The sequence below is a fragment of the Episyrphus balteatus genome, chromosome 4, assembly GCF_945859705.1.
Source record: "Episyrphus balteatus chromosome 4, idEpiBalt1.1, whole genome shotgun sequence".
Classification (NCBI taxonomy): Eukaryota; Metazoa; Arthropoda; class Insecta; order Diptera; family Syrphidae; genus Episyrphus; species Episyrphus balteatus.
In genome coordinates this window covers 18,639,070-18,662,806 of record NC_079137.1, presented here as the reverse complement: position 1 = coordinate 18,662,806, position 23,737 = coordinate 18,639,070, and the positions used below count along the sequence as shown (strand labels likewise).

Here is a 23,737-nt window from a genome sequence, read left to right as displayed (position 1 = left end):
GATGCAATGGAAGGAGCACAATGGTTTTCGACTTTGGATTTGAAGAGTGGCTACTGGCAGGTAGAAATCCATCCAGAAGATCGGGAGAAGACGGCCTTCTCCACAGGAAATGGTCTGTGGCAGTTTAATGTCATGCCGTTTGGGCTATGCAATGCCCCAGCTACTTTTGAGCGCTTAATGGAGTGCGTTTTAAATGGATTAACCTGGAAATCTTGCCTAGTCTATTTGGATGATGTCATCGTTTATGGGAAAACATTTGATGACCATTGTGAAAACCTAAAGGCTGTATTCCAGAGGCTACGAGAAGCACATCTTAAGTTGAATCCAAAGAAATGTGCACTTTTCAAGACCGAGGTTAAATATTTGGGGCATATCATCTCATCCCAAGGAGTGAAGACTGATCCTGAAAAAGTTGACGCTGTGAAGAACTGGCCAACCCCTCAGGACAAGCATCAACTTCGGAGTTTCCTCGGTCTGGCAACGTACTATCGACGATTTGTGAAGGATTTTGCGAGAATCGCCAAAAGCTTGCACCAACTTACGGAGAAGGGTAAACCCTTTAAATGGTCAGGTGAGTGTGAGAAAAGCTTTCAGGAACTGAAGCTGCGGTTGTGTGAAGCTCCTGTGCTGGCCTATCCGACTCCAGGCAAACAATTCATCATTGACGCAGATGCAAGTAATGTTGGAGTTGGTGCTGTTTTATCGCAAGTTCACGACGGAGAAGAAAAGGTCGTTGCCTATTTCAGCAAGGTACTCTCGAAACAAGAAAGAAATTATTGCGTGACCAGAAGGGAACTTCTAGCTCTAGTATTGGCAACAAAGCACTTCCATAAGTACATCTATGGACAGAAGTTCCTTCTTCGCACAGATCATGGTGCACTAAATTGGCTTTTGAACTTCAAAAATCCAGAGGGTCAAGTAGCAAGATGGATCGAGATACTTCAGACGTATCAATGTCACATTCAACATCGAAGAGGAAAGCTGCATTCAAATGCAGACGCATTATCTCGGCGCCCGTGCAAGCAAGACTGCAAGCATTGCACACGACTAGAAGAAAAGGAAGTTGTCGCTGTTAGAAGAACGAGAGCTGATCCCATTTGCGGCTGGAGTAATGAAGAACTCAGAATGGCCCAACAGGAAGATTCGGACATCGAACCCATCCTTGCATGGAAGGAACATCAAGAGAAACCAGAATGGGCCGACATCTCCGACCGAAGCCCCACTCTAAAAGCATATTGGGCACAATGGGACTCACTTCATGTGCAAGAAGGGCTACTCAGGCGTAAGTGGGAATCCGCAGATGGTAAATCCTAAGTAATGCAGCTAGTCGTACCTCAGTCAAAGGTAAATGATGTTCTCCGAGAGATGCACGGTGGAATTTCTGGAGGCCATTTAGGCATCAACAAGACGCTGGAAAAGCTACGACAGCAATTCTACTGGTTACGTATGAGAGAAGACGTTGAAAAGTGGTGCCGAAAATGTGATACTTGTGCCGCTAGCAAAGGACCAGCTAGAAAAATCCAAAGCAAGATGCAGCAGTACAATGTGGGTGCACCTTTTGAGAGAATTGCAATAGACGTAGCAGGTCCTTTTCCCGAAACCAACAACGGAAATCGATACATCCTTGTAGTGATGGACTACTTCAGCAAATGGCCTGAGGCATTTGCCATTCCAAACCAGGAAACTAAAACAGTTGTGGATAAGATTGTCTTTCATTGGGTGAGCAGGTTCGGAGTACCCATGGAACTTCATTCCGACCAAGGAAGGAACTTCGAATCTAAGATCTTTCAAGAGGTTTGCTCACTCCTTGGCATCAAGAAGGTGCGAACAACACCGATTCATCCACAATCTGATGGGATGGTTGAGCGATTTAACAGGACACTTAAGGAACACCTGTCAAAAGTAGTCAATGATAATCAACGAGACTGGGACCGACATATTCCATTATTCTTGATGGCTTATAGAAGTGCAACACATAGTTCTACTGGACATACACCATCGGAAGTCCTATTTGGCTCAACAATACGCCTGCCAAGTGAAATAAAATTTGGAAGTGTTCCAAACGAGCCACATGAAATGGAGAAGTACGTAGATAACCTGAAAGGAACACTGGCTGACATTCACCAACGGACAAGGACAAATATAAAAGCGTCTAGTGACAGGATGAAAACAAGATATGACGCACGAGCGACAGCAACAGGGTTTCAAGAAGGAGAACTTGTGTGGTTTTACAATCCCCACCGACTATCACCGAAGCTACAACAAAACTGGGAAGGCCCTTACACAGTAATGACCAGAATTAACGATGTGGTTTACCGTATACAAAGAGGGGTAAGAGGCAAACTAAAGGTAGTTCATTGTGACCGTTTACATCGTTATAATGGTGAAAAAAGCAATGGAGTTGTTCGGGACGAACAATCCTAAGAGGGGGGCAATGTAACGATGAATTACTGAACTACTTTTAAGATAAAAGTCTGAACACACTACCTACTACTGCAAAGGTAGAAATGTGAACGGACCTTTAATAATTAAGAAATTACCTACCCTCTGAACACATCCCAAAATATCCCACTAGACTGGAAGTATGAAGCGCCCCCTCCTGGAAAGGAAGTTTCGAGAAGCAAAGACGAGAACCTTCGAAGACATTCTCGAATCTCGAAATTCCGGTATAAAAGGGCAGCGTAGACACCGACCGAGACAGTTTAATCTTGAAAGCGAAAGAGTACAGTACAAAGTGAAATAAAGTGTTGCGAATTGTTAGTAGTAAATAAAGTGATTTAAAAGTGTGTTTGTTTGAGCGAATAATAAAAGTAAATTGAGTTGAAATAAAGTGTGTTCTTATTTGAACGGAAATATAAGTGTAAATTAAATAAGTTTTATTGTGAACCCGGAATAAAACATTACATTATTATCAATTGATTTCAATTCAATTCAATTTAGTTTATTGAACTTGTTATTTACAATTGACTTAAAATTAACTTATTTCTAAGATACATTGGTTGATATAAAATTTTGTTGGCACAGAAGGGGCCTAACCTTATACAATGACTAAGTTATAAAATATAAATAAATATTATACATGGATAAACTTAATTTAAAAAGTCTGCTGACTAAGTTGTCCTCGGGGTGTTCCAGACCCGGATGTCCAGTTGTGGGGTTGGTTGAGTTGGGTTGGTTTGATTGGCGTTTAGCCACGATAGTGTGTCGACTGGGTGTCGGCGTAAAAGTTAACTGCTTCTTCGTTGTCCATTGAAATTATGTGCTCATCCAGTATATCCAAAGCGCAAAGGTACCTAGGTTCCGGATGTCGTTGTTGGGCTATCATTCTTCTCATCAGCTGATTGGGGTGGTTGGCGATATTTCCTACAAGTATCTTCGCCGATCGCAGTAGATACTTGTCCAGTGGTATGATTTTTGCTTCCTCGTAGAGTCGCTTGTTGCTGTAGTATTTTTGTCGCTGTCGATCGAAGTAAAGTCCGGTGCACATCCTCAGTATTTTTCTCTCGAACATTTGTAGTTCCTTCATGGCTGTCTTGGAGATGGTATACCATACCGGAAAGCTGTAGGCAATGACAGGTCGCAGAAGCTGCTTGTAGATCAAGAGTTTCGTTGGTTGACTTAATCCTGTTCTTTTTTTCATCAGAGGGTGAAGGCGATGGAAGGCAAAGTTGGCTTTTTTGAGGACCAAACGGGAGTGATTGTTGAATCTGAGGAGCTCGTTAAAGTTGATTCCTAAGTACTTGGCGCTGCGTTTGGCTGGCAATCTAGTTCCGTCTGGAAGTGTCAATGTGATGCTTCTGCAGCTTCCAGCCGATCGACTGCCTCTTCCTCCTGATCGTCTAAGGCACAATAGTTCCGACTTGGATGAGTTGATCCGGATACCCCATTTACTGTAGAACTCATACAGTTTCCGAATGTGAGCTTCGACTTTCCTGGCAGCTATTGTTGGCGAGATGGACTTGCAGTAAGTGAGTGAATCGTCCGCGTAAAGCAGGTTCTCGCACTCACTTGCAGGCGGTTGGTCTGATGTCAGGATGCTGTATAGTAAGGGGCCAAGTTTGGATCCTTGAGCAACTCCAGCTCGAATGACTTTCGTTGGTGATTTCCGATCCTCCACTTGCACAAAAAAGTTTCTGGAAGAGAGAAAAGAAAAAATAATTTTAATTAGTGCCAAAGGAAAGCTTATTAAATGAAGTTTATGGATAAGGGCATCTAACCATACGCTGTCAAATGCTTTCTCGACATCCAGAAAGCATGCGACGGTAACTTGATTGTTGTTTAAAGCTGAGGTGATGTCTTGGTGGAACTTCATGAGCGGATGCAGTGTGGAGTGCTTCTCCAGAAAACCGAACTGCATGTCTGGGATGATGTTGTTATCGCTGCAAAACTTCTTCAGCTTCCTGAGTGTCAGCTCTTCCAAGAGCTTACTAAGATTGTTGAGAAGAGAGATTGGTCTGTAATTGGAGATGATGTTCCTAGCACCTTTCTTAGGAATCGCCACAATTCTTGCAGTTTTCCATTTCTGTGGGAAGTAACATTATCAATTGATTGAGGGGGCTATTTGCACCATAGTTCGAGGCACAATGGTTGGCGTAACCTTATACTTGTGCGACTGTAACTGAAATTTAACCGACTTAGAACCGATGGGGATGATATTGACCCATTAATAATTCCAACAATAAAACAAAACTGCGAATACTTTCTATTCTATGGTCAGTAAGTGAAGGAAGATTTATTAATCTGAGTCTTTGAGAGTAAGGGGGAAGTAAATAATCATGTGACCAAGGAAGAAAACGAAGACAGAAACGCGAAAACCTTCTCTGAATTGCTTCAAGTCTTGTTATATGAGTGGCATAGTAAGGTGACCACACTACACAGTAGGGTGTCCGTTATTTCCCAAAGTGATATTTTCGGGGGAGACACCCCCTAGATCGAAAGTTTAGGGCCTAAATAAGGGGAATTTTTGGAGGTCATTAACCCGTGCCTCTAGGGTCATACTTTCCCCATACAAATTTGTATGGGAAATTTTTAACTCATACATACAATTTTTTTTCTCTCGAGTTAAATTATCTTTTTTTTTAAATGTTTGATAATTCTGTTTGGAAAACAGAATTATGCACAATTTAGCTGCGCAAGCATGCGCAGCTAAATTTTTCGCACTTGCCTCAACAATTGTTTGGTGCAAATACCCTATTTGACTTAATGCATGGACTTGTATGGATTTTTTTGTAGCTCTATTCAAACTCCATAAACTATAAAAAAATGGTGTTTTTTTGTTTCATTCTTTTAAAATAATTTCGATTTTTTAGATTTCAAATTCAAATTTACTTGTGTATAAATAATACAACAAGGAACTATTAACAAAAAATAAGATTTTTCATTAAATATGCCATAATTGCAAAAGTGAAAATAAAAACATTTTTTTTCTTTTTTTTTTCTCTAGAAATCAAAAAATTATTTTGTTTACTGTTTTTGAAATAAAAATAATAGAAATAATAAACAAAACAATAAAAATAAAACATCCAGATTTTGTATTATTGCCACGACTTTTCCCTTTTTGGACAAAAGTGCGCCGTAAGGCGGCAACAATCCGCTGTGAATTTGGGCCTCTACCAACAAGCTTCTCCAGCCAGCTCTATGCTTAGCTAGCTGCTTCCAGTTTCGCACACCAAGTTGATTGAGGTCCCCTTCCACTTGCGTGCGCTACCTTAGACGAGGTCTTCTTCTATTGCGCCTTCCCTCTGGGTTGGAGTCGAAAACTTTCCGGGCCGGAGCATTGTTGTCCATGCGCTTCACGTAACCTTGCCATCTTAGGCGCTGCACTTTAATTCTCTTGGCTAGGTTAGTGTCCTTGTACAACCCATACAGTTCGCTGTTTTATATCTTCTCCAATCACCAACAATGCAAACGGAAACAAAAATCACACCAAGAACTTTTCTCTTGAAACAATCTTTCTTATTTTACCATTCCTAGTGTTCCGCAGTTTCCATTAAAAAGACATGACTCGTAGCACAGATAATATAATCATACAGATATCTTGTCTGCTCAGAAAAATATGAATCATTTTTTTTCCTTACCAGGCAAGGGCTTTTAAAAATAAAGCTGAAAAGGCTATTTTTCAATTGGACATTTTTTTCTCACTCACTCTCATAGGAAAGAAGAGGTTTTTTTCAAGAAAGAAGAGGTCTGTTTGGGTACTGATTAAAACAGAAATATTTTTACTTTTTTCAACATTTTTAACCCAATTCCTGTCTGGGTACTCTGGAATCGTGTAGTTTTGTACATTATTTTTGACAAAAGTTGAAATATTTCTGTTTTAGGCAGTACCCAAACAGACCTAAGATGAGCGAGATGATTTTTACCCCGTTTGTATGACCGATTTAAAGATCGAATTGAATCTGAATTGAAATACCAGATCGAGGAATCGAAGTGAAATAGAATCGAAAACACAATTTTTCTTTTAAATATATTTGCAGTAAAATAGAAAAATCTAACCAAAAACAAAGTGCAAGTAAAACTAGATATCATTAGACATACATACAGTGAATTTGCAAATAAGAAGACAATCACACACAATTTCCACCGTAAATTATATCTCGAGTATTCAATTCGTTAGGTATATATGCATATTTTCGATTCGATTCAGCTCCCCGAATCGGATCGGATCGACAAATCCGGATTCAATTCGATTCAGGTGTATATATTTATTTATTTTATTTTTATTTTTTGAGGAAACTATTTTTTTTTATTTACAATTTTTTTCTCAGACCAGTTATTCAGGATTTTATAGGTAACTCATTCCTCTTAATGACTGAAATAACTGCTCGCATCGACAAGTACCTACTGTGAAATTTGCATTTGAATGTTGCATTTGTTCACATATTCGTTATTATTATGAATTTTACTCGCAGTTTTGAGTTTAACTCAATAAATGTTTTGCTACATCTAGGTAGGAATCATGAATTATAAACTCTGCAACCATTTTAGATAGCAAGACATGCTGGTTTAAAGACTTTTATCATTAAAAACTAAAAAAATTCCAAAGCCCCAAAATCGTAGGTTAACTCAGAATAGTTCACTTTAAGAAATCACAAAACTTACCCTGATTTAAGCCACGAGATCTTATAAAATTTACTATTTTGTTTGGTTTTGTCCCATATTTATTTGTTGATTAGGAAAAAAAAGGAGGTGCATGTGTGTCAAAAGCTGTGAACATAAAATCTAAATTATAATCTAAAACTCAAAATTAATAAAAATGTGGACAGGGCCGCAAAGTTATTCGCTGTGGGCCGCATGCGGCCCGCGGGCCGCAAGTTTGACATGCCTGTTTTACACGCTCATAGCTAAAATTGTCTTTTAAACTGGTCTCTCGGTTTTTCTTACGCTAGTCTTTATATGTACATAACATGCATAAGATATATAAGTTTGGTCTAAAAAGTAAATAAGTTGTCTTCTTCGTTGGCTGTAGGTCACAAAAACAGGAATAATTTAAAAAACACATATAATAAAACTATATTCGTTCAGTATTCAGGAAGAAATGTGCCCCCCGGATGGAGAGAGTTTCACGGATTACAGGGTAACTCAAGGTACTATAACTATAGTCTCAACGAAAATGGACGGATGAATTCGTACAGCGATAGGTATCTCACAGATTTGATCACCGAAAAGACTATTGCTTTCTTAGAAGAACGCAAGGTTGGGATGAGACCATTTTTTGCAATGATAGCACCACCAGCACCACATGCACCATTTACTCCTGCTCCGAGACATCGGAATGCGTTCGCTGGATTAAAAACACCGAGAACAGCTAACTTTAATGTGATTTCTGGAAATTTAGGTACAAGAGAAATAATAACAAAATTACATAATACATTTTATTTGTAAATTATAATATAAAAATATAGATAAGCACTGGTTGGTGGCATTTAGCCAAAAGATGTCCACTAGATTGGTAAGTACTTTAGATGTATATTACCAAAAACGTTGGGAATCGTTACTAGCGGTGGATGAAATGGTTGGGAGTATTGTAAATTCGCTTAACCAAACCGGAGAGTTGGATAACACTTATATTATTTTCACTTCTGACAATGGGTATCATCTTGGCCAGTTCGCCCAGCCATTTGACAAGAGACAACCGTACGAGACGGATATTAGAGTGCCATTCCTTGTGAGAGGCCCAAATGTTCCCAAAAAGTCAATTGTTTCGGCTCCAATAAGTTTGATCGACCTGGTACCTACAATATACGAGTGGACGGGAATAATACCGAGGGGAAACGAAGATGGCATATCCTTTCACGCATATTTAATGAACCCAAAGTACAATCCTCTGTTTGATAGAGGATTTCATCGTGAAATTCTTATTCAACACTGGGGGGAAGGCAATGACCAAACATTTAATTATCAATGTCCGTGGAAAAAATCGGATGGTTTATCTGAATGCACTTTGGATGCAGATTGTCACTGTCAGGATTCGAGGAATAACACGTATGCCTGTATACGACATTTTAGATTTGGTACTAATAAACTTTATTGTGAGTTTCAGGATCATGAGGTCAGTTCATTAAGTTTTTATTATTAAATTTAAATTTTAGAATATAATTTCAGCAATTCGTTGAAGCTTACGATCTGGATGAAGATCCATACCAAATGGAAAATCTTGGATACGAGATGTTGCCAATTGAAAGAGCACTCTATAGCCTTGCGTTACATAATTTAACAACTTGTGTTGGTAGTTCGTGTAGAATAGTGAATCTTTAAGAATAATTCTGTTTCTATTCTCAATTAAATAAAAGCTGTATATGTATTTGCAATTAACGTTTTTATTTTGTTTTTGTTTTCGATGGACTCCGTTTCTTAGTCTTAAAAAATTCATATTTGTAAATAATAACTTTAATAGGTTCAAGGAACTAAGTCCACTGAGGGACTTAGTTCCCAATCAGTGGGAACAAAACCCAATTAAGTAAAGTGGAGTTAGTTTCCATGCCTAGGTAAGAATATAATTCGAATAATCATTTTTAGCAAAAAAAAACAAAACCGACTTCCATGGATCAAAACTGGGTTTTATAGTTTTTAAAATAGTTCCTATGGCAAAAAGTGAACGAAATTGAAATGGGACCACACTGCAGCTATCCACCAGCTATCCAATACAAAAAGAATTATCAAAATTGGTTAACTCAGTCCAAAGTAATGCGGTAACAAACATAAAAAAAAAAAAAAAAAAAAAATACAGACGAATTGAATACCTCCTCCTTTTTGGAAGTCGGTAAAAAAAGGGTGGTTTTCGTTGCATCTGAATGTTAACTTGAATCCAACTTTCACCAAAAAGAAGTTAAATAGAAAGAAAAAAATCGCGTGTTTTTAATTTGACATTTTACAGAATCTTAAAAAAAGTATGTTCATTTCGAAATTCAGTTTTCAAGAATCAGAAAATGATGTAACACCCTCGGTACTACAAAAAAAAAACTAAGAGAATAATACCTGTTCAACTCTATTATGGCAGCTGTGACCACATTAACTTTTTCATTTGCAGCAATAAAAAATATTATACGTGGGGCATACCCATGAGTTCGGAAATGTTTTTTTCAGAACTTTTGTTTCAGTAATGAGGGACTTATGACCCAGTAAAGTAGGACATAAGTTCCGAAAATAAATTCGGGACCTAGTCTCTGCGGTTTTTTTTTTCTAAAAAGTACTTTTACGAAAAATTGCGGAGTTCTTATTTGATTTCGTTCGTTATTTGTTAGTAAGTTAGTAAATATGTAGTTGTTGACAATTAGTTCGGTTTTCATTTTTGTGTGTGTGTAACAGGTTTTCCATTAGAGAGTGGTGTTCAATTCCACCTTGCATGGGAACGAAGCACAGTGTGCAAGTTTGCATTCGAAGTCGTCCCAGCAAAAATATTTTGATGTAGAATCAAAGCTAAAACTTCACACAATAAAATTTTAACAAAGAAAAAAAAAAAAGAAAATTGTACTTGCCGTTCTGCAGCGTCTTGAAAATAAGCTTAAATTTAGCAAAACAATATTAAAATCAAGTTGAATTTTTTGGGTGAAACTAATCGTTGCATATTTCGTACTATAGAAGTTAGCTGACAATTTATATTTTTGTATTTTTTTTTTGGTATTCTATCATAGTGTAAAGATAAGAAAAAATGTAATGTTACTTTTAAAATGGAAGAAAACTTCGTTTTGTTTTAAGACCTTAGGCCCATTATTCTATTTGTGTTTTTTGACTTTGTGAAGCGTTATAAAAATGTATCCTCATGTATCCATCGTGTTATTGGGCCTTAAATTTCCGTTGGTATATTTTGTGTTAGAATTTTTTAACTTTTCTTGCTTCTGGTTATCAAAACCATACAATTTATTTTTATTTGTTCAGGTTCATAAGGGCAAAAACCAATTTTTTGATGTTTTGAAAAATCTTAAATCACATTTTTACAAATTGAAAATTACTTTTTTAGATTTTTGTTGGCAAAATAAGACGAACAGATTAAATAAAATTTTTCCATATTTTGCTTCGTTTTAGAGATAGACAGTTTAAGAACTCCCAAAATTGTTTGCTCGATGTCGGCTCCTCCCCACCCATTGTGGTACATTTTGTACTCTCATGTCTCATACCACATATTGGACATTGGAGATATACAGGGTGTCCCAAAAGTCAAAGTCGAAACGAAAACGGTAGATAGGGTAGGTGGTGACTGTTATCAGAAAAATAATAAAAAAAATTGCAGCCATATATTTTGTGAGTTATGGGCATTCGAAAAAAAATCGAAAAAATGGTCACCCTGTGACGGTTTTTCATGTGCCGTGACTACAAATCTTAATTTTTCTCATTTTTTTCTTTTTTTGCAGAACCTTGAATAACTCTGCTACCAAATGCATTCAAACTCAGCTGCATCAGTTTTAAAGCAAATATTACATTTTTGCCCAACTTAGCACTAAAAAATTTTACATGACTCTAATTCAATGAACCGTAGTGTAAAAAAAATGCACTACGATGTTTCGGCAAGTTACCTTAAAAGTTGGTGTGTTCAATTCTCTTTTCAAAATTGTATAACATTGTTGAGAATATTCCATAAATAACCGAGATAAAATTTTTTTTCTTAAGAAATCCGTCTTTTTTATTAGGTAATTTTTCCATATTATTAAAGTTTTTATATTCTGAAAGGTTCTGAAAGGGTAGAAAACTTAACTAAAGAGGATTTCGTTCCCACTGAATGAGAACTGAATCCCTCAGTGGACTTAGTTTCCTGCACCACTAATACACCAGTGGAATTTAAAAGATTTTGAGGGTAGCCATAAGTTCTTACTAAATAATCCAAAATTAAAAAAAAAAACTTTAATTTAAAATTTTGTAACCTTGAGTGTACATATTTACAAATAAAAAAATAATTTTTTGGGCATTCTATGCTAACAAACGTACCACACATGAAATTTGGTTTTCCTCCGGAATTTTATTGTGAATGTCAATTGGAATTAAATTCCATGGACAAAAAAACGTATAAATGAAAGCTAAATGGCACTGTTAAATTTATTGCCGAATCAGAGGAAAACTTTTGAAGATAATTTTCGTTACTATTATTATTATAACATTGATTTTTCGTTCTAACAATTCTTTCATTTAAAAATTGCCTAATAACTGGGAACCAATAACACGGTGTTACAAAAATGAGGTTTCAAAATATACGCGGGCGGAGACCTATCAGGTTTTGTAGAGCTAGTCGCACTGATTACGAAACGGTATTTGAAAATCCCCTAACACCCCCAAAATCTGGAGTTACTGGCAAAAAACGGTGTTTTGGAACTTCACCCTTTGAAAAAGTCTAGCTTTGTCAATTTTTTACCCATTTTCGATTTTTTTACAGTTTCTGATAGAAGATAAATATACCTTTTCAACAATGTATAAAACATGTAACTCGATTAAACCACTTAGAATTTATAAGCTGTCAAAGTTCAAAAATTACATTTTTTTCGTCATTTGCCCAACTTCGGCATCAATTTAAAGTATATGAAAAATCGAAAATGGGTAAAAAATTGACGAAGCTAGAATTTTTTCAAAGGGTGAAGGTCCAAAAAACCGTTTTTGTCTGTAACTCCAGATTTTGGGGGTGTTAGGGGATTTTCAAATACCGTTTCGTAATCAGTGCGACTAGCTCTACAAAACCTGATAGGTCTCCGCCCTCGTATATTTTGAGTGTTACACCGTGTAATTAATCGAAATATTTTTTTTTTTTCATACGCCATTTCGCTACAAATTAATTAACAGTTTCAAGTCTCAATTTCTTAATTTTATTCACTGCTGCCATTTCGAAATTTGAAAAAAACATGATTTATAAAAAAAGAAGAAAAAACTGATACAAAATTAACAACCACATCGTGACTAGGGAGGAATAGAACAAATAATTTCGAGTTTATTTTATAAAATAGTATTAATAAAGTATCAAAGGTATAACTACATAGGCTCCGTTTTGCAAAAATTATGGTGCGACACTGGTTTATTTTTTCAAAAACTTGCCCTGTTATTGCAGTTTCCAAAAAGTATAAAAGTTTTCAAAGTTGAAGTTAGATCGAAAGATATTACAATTTGAATTCAACAAAACACGTTTTTTTTAGAGCAAAAATAAGTACGCCTCAATGTTTTAAGACGCCACTGCTACAAACACTGCAAATTTGTTTATTGAACCTACCGTTACCACATTCTTGAAGTTTTATTTAGAGGTATTTTTGATTGTAAGTTGAGTTCAAAGATAAACCAGATGCCACTCATTGTATTAGGTGGATTGTGAAGGCTATTTATAATTTGATATTTATGTTTCGAAGACAGCACTCCTTTTAGTTGTTCATTTTCACCATTAAATATAGCAAACTGTTCATTCTGCTATACCTTTAGAACAACTGGAAATAAAACAGTTTCCCATCCCAATTAACAACAAATGCTTAACTTTCTTACCTGCCTTTAATTAAAAATATAAAAAGTGAGAATAAAACCAGCTGTCTGGGAGCTAGAGTTAATTTTCTTCTAAAAATAGTAAAAAAAAGCAGATATTTTTCAAACTGTGAACGAGTGTCAGCACCATTAGCCTTATCCAATCGAGCTGAAATTTAGGCTTTTAAAAATCAGCAAAGACTGCAAATTTTATGCTGTTCTCCCGATTTAATTTCAAAAATCGATTTCTTGCGACCACTCTATTTTACATACATATCAAGCCACGCGAAATGCCCGTTTTCTGTCTAAGCAAACGCTGAGCATACACAAACCAAATACAACTAAAATCGGATTTCATATTTGACAGCAAATTAACAACTAAACATTTAAAATGAGACAACAACTACTAATTGAACAAACTTCTCTTAGATCTTACACTTATCGTTTTATTAATCGATACACTATTGCAAGGAGAATTCAATATTAAAATATCTGACCTAGTCGTTTTCTTAAAAATAAACAAGATGAATAAAAATATTTATGTTGCGCGTCTACAGAGAAGATCATCTACGTCTCGTTTTATCCCCCAAGCAACAGCAACACCATTTTGCATTTACGTAAAGATGTAACTTCTGTTTATAAAACTCATGTTTGATATCGAAGAACTATGTGTTTTTCAAAGAGAAAAAATATATACTAAATACAAAAAAAAAAAATAATAGAATGAAAAATTTAGAGGAAGTCTATTGCGCCTTTTCCTTGATTTCTGGTTTTTTTTCCTCTTCCGTGTTGGAAGCTGTGTGCCAGGTAAGTCGTTCCTCGTAGAACTGAATGACAATTTGCGGACATCGCACGTTAGCTTGTTTGGCAGGCACTAGATCCGCCTCGTCGCTATCCAGCCACTTCATGAGGAACATCAGCTCACCGGATGAGTCTGTAGCGCCTAAAATTCGAGCTGGTTCTAGACCTCGATCGAAACCGAGCGATTTGCGCGCTTCTTTGTCTGAGTCGTTCGTGTTTTTTCGTTTGGCCTTCATTTCAGTGACTGGTGTGGTGGATTGGCGCTTTTTGACGGCGCCACCCTCTGTAATGCATAAAACATAGACAAACGAAAAATGTTAACTCTAAAAAATGAAGTTTTGAAGAGGCACTAAGATGCGTGCGGCGTGCGGTTAGTATTGTCGATGACATTCCAACTTGTCTCGACTTAATAGGGTGTTATAGATTACCTTTATCTTTGTCCTTACTTTTTAAGGAGTCTTCGAAGGCCTGGATCAGATCGGGACAGTCGAGATTTTCGACCGGTTCCCAAGTGTTTTCACTACGAGGATACCCCTTCCACTTAAGGTAGTATTCAACCTGGAGCAGAGAAAAAAAAATCTTAGTGAACCATTAGGTTTCAATAATTTATTGAACACTTACTTTGCCCTTGTTAATACGTTTGTCTTCGATGCGTTCTACTGAAAATTCTACGGGCTCAGCTTCGACCGGTTGATCGCCGCCCATGATTTCTGTTTGTGTCTGAATTTTTACGGATTTGTGGTTATTGTCGGGATTACTTGCAAAGCGAATTGCAAGCGTAAATTATTCTAAGACGACGAGATTTCCTGTTATAAAAAATAAAATTGCGATTTGGACTTGTGTAGAAGGTTATGTAGTGCACAGAAAGTTTAGTCAATATGTGATATATTTTACCTAAAATAAGGATTTCGGATGGATTAATTTGTTCTACAGGAATAATATTATATTCTTGAGCAGAGCAAGTTTCTCTATGCGAATAATTTTGATCTAAAAATTAATTTTATTTCACGGCAAAATTGAAAGTAGAGCTGCGTCCTTTTACAATTCTCTCAAGTTATTGCAATGAGTGAAGTTGGTGTTGATTAATATTTTGTTAGTGCACTTGGCGTGGCGCTAGTGTGGTTCATAAAGGTATGTTCACACATAAGCTGCAGTATAAATCTAGTACCTACCAAAAGAATTACAGTCGCTGACATTTGTCGCCAAATTGTCATGTTTTGACAATCTGGCGACCAATGTCAACATAATAAGGTAATATTGAGGTAATATACTCCGACAAATGTTAAAATTTGTTTGTCAAAAATAGGCACCAATATGTCAAATCGGCCTTTGATTTTTATATTTTAATCGCAGTAAACAGGAAATTTGTTATTATTTTAATTTATAAAATGTCATTTAAAATAATTATAAATTGAAAACTAACAAATTTTCCTGGTGTTTCTTCACGGAAAATGGTCGATAATTGTTAAAAAATTAGTGTTGTGCGTGGGTTTTTCGGTTTTTGTGCGTTTTTCGTCGGTATTTTAAAACAAATAAGAATTTGATAGCTGACGTTGGTCGCAAAATTGTCATGTCTTGACAATTTGGCGACCAATATCAGTTCGGAATATATTACCTTTTTATGTGTACTGTGGTATGTGTTTGCTTATTTACCAAAATCTCTCCCCTCAGAAAATAGTAGTTTTGTTTCTCCTGAAAAAATAAACTCATCTTTAGTAAATGGGAGGAAAAGAGCGCGATGTATGCAATGCACAAAGTTTTGTCTGTTTTGTAACAGGCCGCCTCCACAGGAGAAAATTTTTGTCATGTTGACGTGTCTTAACAAGAAATGTCTTGTGGAGGCTTGTCATTTCTTGTTATGATTCAATGTTAGACAACCGTGTCTTCGATTTTGTCTGAACACGATTGTCTAACATCGAATTTGACAGATGTGTTTTTTTTCTTTTGGAACTGCAGTTTTTTCATTATTTTTTGTCAAGACATTCCTTGTTAAGACACGTCAACATAACAAAAATTATCTCCTGTGGAGGCGGCCTGTTACTACTAGTAGATGTTTTGGTTAATCTATTACTATCATCTACTCATGCTCTTCTTCCCGAGTAGATACGATTTGTATTGAATTCGTTGAAGTGCGTTCCATCGAAAATCGCTAGTAAACTCTAGTACTTTGCCACCTCCGCACCGGTCTTAACTGGACAAAAAAACGCCTCGGGGCTTAACCTGAAATCTTGGCAGCACTGTATATTGAATGTTCCGAAAACAGCAGACACAACAAAAATTTAGAGTTGTCATATTTTTCGCTTTTGTCATTTTCTTGTATTTTTCATGTATGTTTTACAAAGAGATACAAAAATGTATGCTAGCAAAACTATTTTAATACATTTTGTCCTTCCAAACGTGAGTTTTCACGTTTTTAAACAAATTCTAAACAATTTATGAAAAAATTAGTTTGGTAGCACAGATTTAAAACTCTTCAAAAAGTTAAGCCCAGAGAAATCTCCGGGCTAAACAACTAAGCCCAAGGGGCTAAGGTGTTGTTGTATGTAACAGGTAAATTGCTTAGCCCATACTGCTTTTTTTTTGTCCAGTTAAGACCGGTTGTAATAAAAAACACACCTATTATGTATACCAGTACCACCATCACCCATATTAGGTGTGTTTTTTATTACCACCAGTCTTAACTGGACAAAAAAACGCCTCGGGGCTTAACCTAAAAACTTGGCAGCACTGCGTATTAAATGTTCCGAAATCAGCTGACTAGACAAATATACAGTTGTAAAGAAATTGTCAAACGTCAAACAAAAAAGAATTACAGCAGAAACAAACTAAAAAAGAACAAATTCCGAAGATTCAACAATTAATCAGCAAATAGGTATTTTATTTCCACTCGAAACAAAATTATGTTAAAATGTTCATGAGCTTCGAAACAAACAACGTGAAACCTACAGCCGCCCTCAAAAGCGAACAACATCAAAAGTCTAAACAACAAAAAGCTACATAGAGGCCGATCCGGCTTTGCAGTTAGACGAATTGATTTTCGAAAAGCTTGCACTTACAGGCAATCTCTTGAAAAAGCAATAGATTTCTCTACAACTCGTGTGCGGAAAGCAAAATCGTTCAAAGTCCTTCAGAAATCCTATGGAGTTAGAACAATTTTGATTTCCGCAGACGAACTGTTATCAAAAGATCGCATTACAACTCACTTCCTTGCATTCGAGATTTACGCTAGGAGGAATAAAATTCTTCTAATCAGCGCCAAACATCCACAACATCATTGAAGCAAATCGTGATTCAATTTCGTGGAGAGCGCAGAGGTTTGTATCTTTGTATATAAGAAGAAGCAATTAAACCATGAAATAAAGTTCCATTTCACTTACCTTTCTGTACTCCAATTGGAACGACAAGTAAAGTACTACAAGGCAACCAAAGATTGGCGATCAGTAAATTGGACAACGTAGGATCTTTCTTCATTTACTATTCTTAGTAAGTTACTCAACAAATATTGCAACTGTGTATTTAACTAATTGTAGATTCTTTTCAGTTGGAAAGTAAGGTGTTTGTTCGATCGGCCGATCCAATGTTCCAACTATGTGACCAAAGCCAAAAGCCGTTTAAACACAAAACGATCAGACAAGCTTTCTAAATCAAATCAAATATTTTTGAAATTTCTAATTAAATGATAATTTCACTTTTTATAAATACAAAATAACATGTCAATGCTACAAACACAGCTATAGCTGCTGCAGATCAAATCAGCAACTTAAATTGATTGTTGTTTTCTTTGATGTCTTGTGGGATTACTTTGCGTTCTCTTGGTTTTCGTTTTCTCTTCTAAAATTGCTCGTATCCTTCATTGCATGGTTTGCAGTTTTCTTTGTTCCTAAAGACAAAATAAAAATAATTCTTTATTCATAGTATGTAACTAAAATATCTTATGTGGATCTAATTCTTAAAAAAATATTTTTTTTAAATTCATACTTACATTTTTTTGATCATCTTGTGACAAATGATAGAATTATGATTGCATGAAGTTGGTTTGGAATTCCAACATGGCCATTCGGCAATACAGGCAGCCATTAGGTACTTTCTTTTCACATTTTGGACGTGGTAATTGTTTGATCTTATACTAAAAAGTAGAGATTTAAAATATATGTAAGAAAATTGGTAACACAACCCAAATTTACGCACATTATCAAACTTGTATTCAAAAATATTACTAGAGTTATTTTTGAAAGGAAAAGAGCAGAATGACAACAAGCTGAATATAAAATTTTGGCAATTTGTCGCAGACTTGGTTGCATGATGGACAAAATCACCTTTGTGGAATTTTAGCTTATTTTGATGACGACACCCAAAATGAAATCTAAAAGGTAAGCAAATAAAATTTCAATTTTTTATTCAATAAAAAAGATAAGAATCAACCTGCAAGGTTCTATTCTAGTTCTATTCAATGCAGGAACTGCAATACAATTACTTCCAAATTGACATTAACCTGAGATTGCAGTGATAAAGTCCATTTGTGTTTCTTACAAGAGAGCAATTTTCCTCAAACATTATCTCAGGATAGGCATAGATCATCACAGCAGTAGGAAATTTTAACTTTTAGTTTTTTTTTTACAAAGAAATAAGGAAATGTTATCAAGAGAAATACAAATTAATAAATCTAAAAAGAAGAATAAACCTTTTGGATTCATGTCTGAGAACTTTCCGCGCGCTTTTAATTTCTTATCATTTGGCTTGCTGTTGGGTTTATGCTGCTGAGGATTGGAACTTGGAAGGACCGTCTGCGCCAGCTTGGAGACTAATCACAGTACACATAATAAGGTAATATATTCCGAACGTTGTCAAAATTTGTTTGTGAAAAATGGGCACCAATCTGTCAGGTCGGCCTTTAATTTTTATATTTCAATCGCAGTAAACAGGAAATTTGTTTTTGTTTTAATTTATAAAATGTCATTTGAAAAAATTATAAATTGAAATAAAAACAATTTCTTCGTGTTTCTTCTCGGAAAATGGTCGATAATTCTTGAAAAATTAGTGGTGTGCGTGGTTTTTCGGTTTTTGTGCGTTTTTCGTCGGTAATTTGAAGCAATTAAGAATTCGGTAGCTGACATTGGTCGCCAAATTGTCATGTTTTGACAATTTGGCGACCAATGTCAGTTCGGAATATATTACCTTTTTATGTGTACTGTGGAGACTAATAGGTATTCCTGGTTGTGGACTGCGGGCATAACCATAACCTGGATATGCTTCCTGGCTTACTAAGTGTATTGAGCGCTGTACACAGCTACATAATCTGGTGTCTTGGCAATTGCCAAGCAATTGCTTATGCTGTTGTTGTTGCGCTGCTTCACATAATTACCTTTGCTCAGACTGGACTTTGATTGTGGAGTCATATTTGAGATGCTGCTGCAAGCGATGTGTGATTAGCGGCTCGTTATTTAGTTTTAATTTGGATTTCCATAAAAAATATAAATCTGCCCCCAAAGAGCAATGGAAATGTTTCTTTGTCATAAAAACAAATTGTTTTTCTAGCAAACAGTGTTTTATGATTTTCATTGCAACCCAAATGTTCATCTTCGATTGGTACCGACACGATGTAGACCAAGTGTAGCTGGACTGAATAGGGCGGTTCAATGTGCTCATCTTCAGCAAAATTATTTTCGTCGTCAGATATATGTATGATGAATTTAAAAAAATAGAGTACTGAATAAATTTAGAATGGGTAAGATTGATGTAATAGGCAAGGCATACCTGTTTGAAATTGAACATTTACAAAGCCGAATAAATTATAAGTTTAAGGGAATACATAGATGAAATTTTGCGATTAACTTCAGGTATGTAATTAGTTTTTGAAGATTTTGTTTTTAGTTTAAAAAAATTTAATTCTTTTTTTTTTAGTTGTTTTTTTTTTTTAATTTTATTTTGTCATTTCAAACGTCAGTTTTGACGTTTCTAAACAAATTCTAAACAATTTATGGTTTGGTAGCACAGATTTAAAACTCTTCAAAAAGTTAAGCCCAAAGAATTCTCCGGGCTAAACAACTAAGCCCAAGGGGCTAAAGTGTTGTTGTATTTAACATGTAAATTGCTTAGCCCAGACTGCGTTTTTTTTGTCCAGTTAAGACCGGTGGTAATAAAAACACACCTATTGGTGTTGGTGTTAGTTACACCAGTATTCATGTTGGTATTAGTTGTAGCTGCGGCTGCAAACTCGCTACCACTACTAATCTCCATAGCAACCGGCGTCAGGCCGGCGGCGTCACTTACAAAACCGTTGGCTTTGTCTGGCATTAAAAAACCATCGGCGTTAGCGCCGACCACCAAATTTATTCGCTGTATGTCAGCCTCGTTCAAAAGTTTCGAGGGAGCGACAAACCGAATAACTCTCATCGCCCCCTTTGGGGACATTCACGTCAGAAGACATAATAAATCACTCCGAACACAGTCCAGACGAGCGATTAAAATGTTTTTTTATTTTTAAATGTTTTTTCTTTTTATTTATATTTTTTTAAAAGGTTTTTAAAAGTTTTTATAACAAGGTAATTCGATATACAAATAACCGCACAAAGATTTTGGAGAAACACCAACCAAATAGGAGACTGCCAGAAAACACGTCTGTACCAGAGATGGCAAAAATTGGATTTTTTTTGATTTCCTACATTTGTTACGTCTACTACATAAATGAGGTAGTTAACGTAGTTTAATGTAGTTAACGTAATTAAATGTAGCAGACGTAGCGCTAGACGTCAAAATGTAGTTTGAAATGCCAATTTTACCACCAAATTGTCAAAGTCTTATTCAAATCGAAATACATAGCTGTGATAGTGTAAATTTGAATAGAATATTTGAAACCAGATGGACTTGGGGTGGTTTCTTTGAAAAGGTTTTACTTTACGAAACCAAATTCTCACGAAAACACAGCTATTTTTTTTTAAATATTTTTGAAATATAACGTTTTTTACGTAGTTATTGCACGTAGCAAATGTAGGTAGTACATGAAACAAATCAAGCGAGTAGTTTATTCGATTAACTACGCGTAGTTAACCGAGTAGATTACCTGACGTAATCTACTCTGCCATCTCTGGTCTGTACGCAATCAGATCTCAATCCCCACTCCGTTCCATTGCTAAATTTTTCCTCTTTTTGACGTTTGTTCCTGGAAAATGTAAAAAAAAGGAACGTGATTGGGCACAACAGTGTGTTGTAGCCACCGCATGTGATTTTTCAATCGATTGAAAAATCACTGTGTAGCCAGGCACAAACATAACCTAATTAAAGAATCCGCTGTACAGATGTTATCTGTTACATTTTTAAAAAATTTGCATTTGGCAGTCCCTTCAATAGCTTGCTTCTGGATTAATGTCAGTAAACGTCACCGTCTCTTAGGAATTTTCGTAAGTTTTTCCTATTTTTTTATCATTTTTCCACTTAAAAATTATCTAAAAAGTTACTTAAATACAAATTTTTAATTTATAACATCAATTCTTTAAAATAACATTGGTAAAACAAGTGTTTCAATCGATACAAAAATCCTCTATACGGTGTGGCATCATAGCCAACATGGCGACATTTCCTAACCTCATTTTAAATCTGTAATTGCTTAAAAAAAACTTAATTTTTTCTAATTTTAGCAAAAAAGAACAAACTACATCAACAACTCCAACATGTCCAAATTTTTTGCAACTGGTGGTTCCGATTCCGAATCCGAATCCAGTGAGGAGGAGGTACAAGCACCAGCATTTGGAAAGCAACAAGCTTATGCTGTAAGTTATAAAGATTTTCCTCAAAGTTTTTTTTTTAAATTACAAAAAAAAAAATTCTAGTATAGCGATGATGAAGTTGAGGAAAAACGTGTGGTGCGTTCCACAAAGGAAAAACGTTATGAAGATATCACCAGTATCATCAAGAACATTCGCAACTACAAGAAAATCAAGGATTTGTCCAGTGTATTGACCAGCTTCGAAGAACTTGTTCGCGCTTACACCAAAGCTCTTCCGGTCATTTCCAAAGAGGAAAACGGTGTTACTCCGAGATTCTATGTTCGTTGTCTGGCTGAATTGGAAGATTTTATCAATGACATCTGGGACGACCGTGAGGGAAGAAAGAATCTAAACAAAAATAATTCCAAATCCCTTGGCACACTGCGCCAAAAAGTCCGAAAGTACATTAAGGACTTTGAGGATCAACTAATTAAGTTCCGTGAAGCTCCTGATCAAGAGAGCGAGGAGGAAGAAGAAAGGCCAGAACCGGATTCCGAAAGCGAAGAAGACGTGGCAGCGCCACAAAAGGCTGTATCATTCCGGAAAGATGTGGAGAAGGTTGTCAAAGCGCCAAAGGATGAAGACTCGGATGATTCAATTGATTGGGGGTCGGACAGTGAATCGGAGTCTTCATCGTCCGAGGACGATGGCCAATACTTGAGTATGAGGGATCGTTTTAAAAAGCGCACAACTGACAAAGAGGAAAAAGACGATGATGAGAAGACCAAAAAGGAGAAGAAAGAAAAGAAAGTTAAGAAAGTGAAGATCCATGGAAAACGTGAAGAAGATGACGAGGAGGGTGAATGGGAGACAGTTACCAAGGGATCAACAGTTGAGAAGCCCAAAATGTTTGCCAAGGATGCGGAAATCGATATAAATCTCGTACTTGCGAAGTTAAACGAGATCATGTCTGCTCACGGCAAAAAGCGTACCGACCGTCGCGCCCAGATTGATCTACTCTACGAATTAAAGGATATTGCCGAAGCAAACAATCTAGGTAATGCGGTATCAATAAAAATTCGTTTTAGCATCATTTCCGCTATCTACGACTATAACCCGAAGATTTCTGAGCCAATGAAACTTGAACATTGGCAAAAACTTTTGCAAGTCATGCCGGACATGCTCAACACTTTGCTGGCTAACAATGATATCATCATGACGGAAAATGTCTCTGAGGAGGCTGAAGAGTATTCTACTGCACCATTCTATATTCGCGGTTGCGCATTGGCTGCAGTTGAGCGCTTAGATGACGAGTTCACCAAACTTTTAAAGGAGTGTGATCCGCATTCCAATGATTATGTTGCAAGGTATGTTGAAATGTTGTATTCTTATTTTTTTTTCATTTCATTTGCCTATAATTCTAAAGTGCTCTGAAGCACCTTTAACTTCTTTTACACAACGGGTAATGGAACGCACCAATTTATTTAAGGGGGAAAACCCTCTGGAATTTTTTTATTTTTGCATTATTAATTTTTTGCCTAAAAAATTCATTTATCAACCGAAGAAACTATTTTATTGATCTTAGCCTTGAATGAAGCCTCAAAAGACCCTAGATCAGGGATGGCGAACCTTTTTAGAGCCCCGTGCCATTTTAATCAAATAATTTATTTCAAGTACCTTTGGCGTGCCATACAGTTTCGATGTAGTTTCTTAGTGACTACTAGAAACAAAAATAAATAATTTTAAACTGCGCAGCATTTTATTTGTAAAGGTAAAAATTCATTTATTTAAAATGCAAGCTGAACTGGATTAATTTGACAACATGTTTCTAAGAGGATCCTTAATGTTATTAATTTCGAAAAATAAGGACTCACACGCTCACACTGTAGGAAAAAAAATATTGTCAAGATAGCAAAGGCCAACACTTTCAAACAGCTACATATATGTATCGGGAATTGATTTTCATGTTTCCATTAATTTAGATGTGATTGCATTCTTCGTCGTTTTGAAGAATTTTTGAGTCCATATCGAGCTAGATTGCAATTCGTTCAGCTGCATTTCAATGTCTTAAATTTTCACCAATCAAATTTTGACAAGCTCAATTTATCAAAGGATTTCATATCAGACGTGCGGTTAACTATGATCATTCCTTTTATACAAAATAGTTACAATTTGTAACTATTTGAGAGCTGAACATCATCGTTCCTAAATTCCTTTTGAAAATACGAACTATGAGTTGATCCCTCATGAGATCGTTGATGTGTCAAAATGGACATTTTGTTTACAAAACAAACGGAAATTCTTCGACT

General features: G+C 36.0%; 3 protein-coding genes and 2 long non-coding RNA genes across 8 annotated transcripts in view; 3 read left to right on the top strand and 2 right to left on the bottom strand.

Moving 5' to 3' along the window:
* The window catches only part of LOC129919897 (N-acetylglucosamine-6-sulfatase-like), a 61,484-nt gene extending 52,670 nt beyond the window's left edge, over nt 1-8,814 (top strand). Inside the window, exons 4-6 of the mRNA XM_056000997.1 lie at nt 7,525-7,837; nt 7,905-8,551; nt 8,605-8,814. Of these exons, the coding sequence (XP_055856972.1) occupies nt 7,525-7,837; nt 7,905-8,551; nt 8,605-8,757 (1,113 nt within the window). The 3' untranslated portion in view covers nt 8,758-8,814. The remainder of the gene's footprint in view (nt 1-7,524; nt 7,838-7,904; nt 8,552-8,604) is intronic.
* Nucleotides 8,815-13,331: 4,517 nt separating this feature from the next.
* On the bottom strand, nt 13,332-14,802 carry LOC129919898 (chromobox protein homolog 3-like). Of its 3 annotated transcripts, none has more exons than XM_056001000.1 (4): nt 14,620-14,802; nt 14,347-14,531; nt 14,172-14,283; nt 13,332-14,008 (listed from the first exon to the last, which is right to left on the bottom strand). In XM_056001000.1, the coding sequence occupies exons 2-4, from the start codon at nt 14,428-14,430 to the stop codon at nt 13,668-13,670; spliced, it is 537 nt and encodes a 178-aa protein (XP_055856975.1). In that variant the 5' UTR covers nt 14,431-14,531; nt 14,620-14,802; the 3' UTR covers nt 13,332-13,667. The 3 variants fall into 3 exon arrangements, with proteins under 3 accessions (XP_055856975.1, XP_055856974.1, XP_055856973.1); XM_056000999.1 differs by having other exon boundaries at nt 14,154-14,283; nt 14,347-14,561; nt 14,620-14,798; XM_056000998.1 differs by having other exon boundaries at nt 14,154-14,283; nt 14,620-14,797.
* A 1,658-nt stretch (nt 14,803-16,460) lies between these two features.
* On the top strand, nt 16,461-17,562 carry LOC129919722 (uncharacterized). Of its 2 annotated transcripts, none has more exons than XR_008773109.1 (3): nt 16,461-17,039; nt 17,088-17,208; nt 17,267-17,562. It is a non-coding gene; the product is annotated as an uncharacterized LOC129919722 (long non-coding RNA). The 2 variants fall into 2 exon arrangements; XR_008773110.1 differs by having other exon boundaries at nt 16,470-17,039; nt 17,131-17,208.
* A 186-nt stretch (nt 17,563-17,748) lies between these two features.
* On the bottom strand, nt 17,749-18,911 carry LOC129919840 (uncharacterized). The gene is made up of 3 exons (XR_008773123.1): nt 18,148-18,911; nt 17,914-18,088; nt 17,749-17,851 (listed from the first exon to the last, which is right to left on the bottom strand). It is a non-coding gene; the product is annotated as an uncharacterized LOC129919840 (long non-coding RNA).
* Nucleotides 18,912-20,993: 2,082 nt separating this feature from the next.
* LOC129917722 (eukaryotic translation initiation factor 3 subunit C) overlaps nt 20,994-23,737 on the top strand; it is a 36,981-nt gene continuing 34,237 nt past the window's right edge. The window contains exons 1-3 of the mRNA XM_055997799.1: nt 20,994-21,122; nt 21,360-21,491; nt 21,552-22,795. Coding sequence (XP_055853774.1) covers nt 21,021-21,122; nt 21,360-21,491; nt 21,552-22,795 — 1,478 coding nt within the window. The 5' untranslated portion in view covers nt 20,994-21,020. The remainder of the gene's footprint in view (nt 21,123-21,359; nt 21,492-21,551; nt 22,796-23,737) is intronic.

What these genes read in the sequence shown, in the direction of transcription:
- LOC129919898 (XM_056000999.1), bottom strand. Translation starts at nt 14,430, where the DNA reads ATGGGCGGCGATCAACCGGTCGAAGCTGAGCCCGTAGAATTTTCAGTA. An exon ending in AACGTATTAACAAGGGCAAA is followed by an intron (nt 14,284 to 14,346) that starts GTAAGTGTTCAA and finishes TCTCTGCTCCAG; the next exon opens with GTTGAATACTACCTTAAGTG. An exon ending in AAGTAAGGACAAAGATAAAG is followed by an intron (nt 14,009 to 14,153) that starts GTAATCTATAAC and finishes TATGCATTACAG; the next exon opens with AGGGTGGCGCCGTCAAAAAG.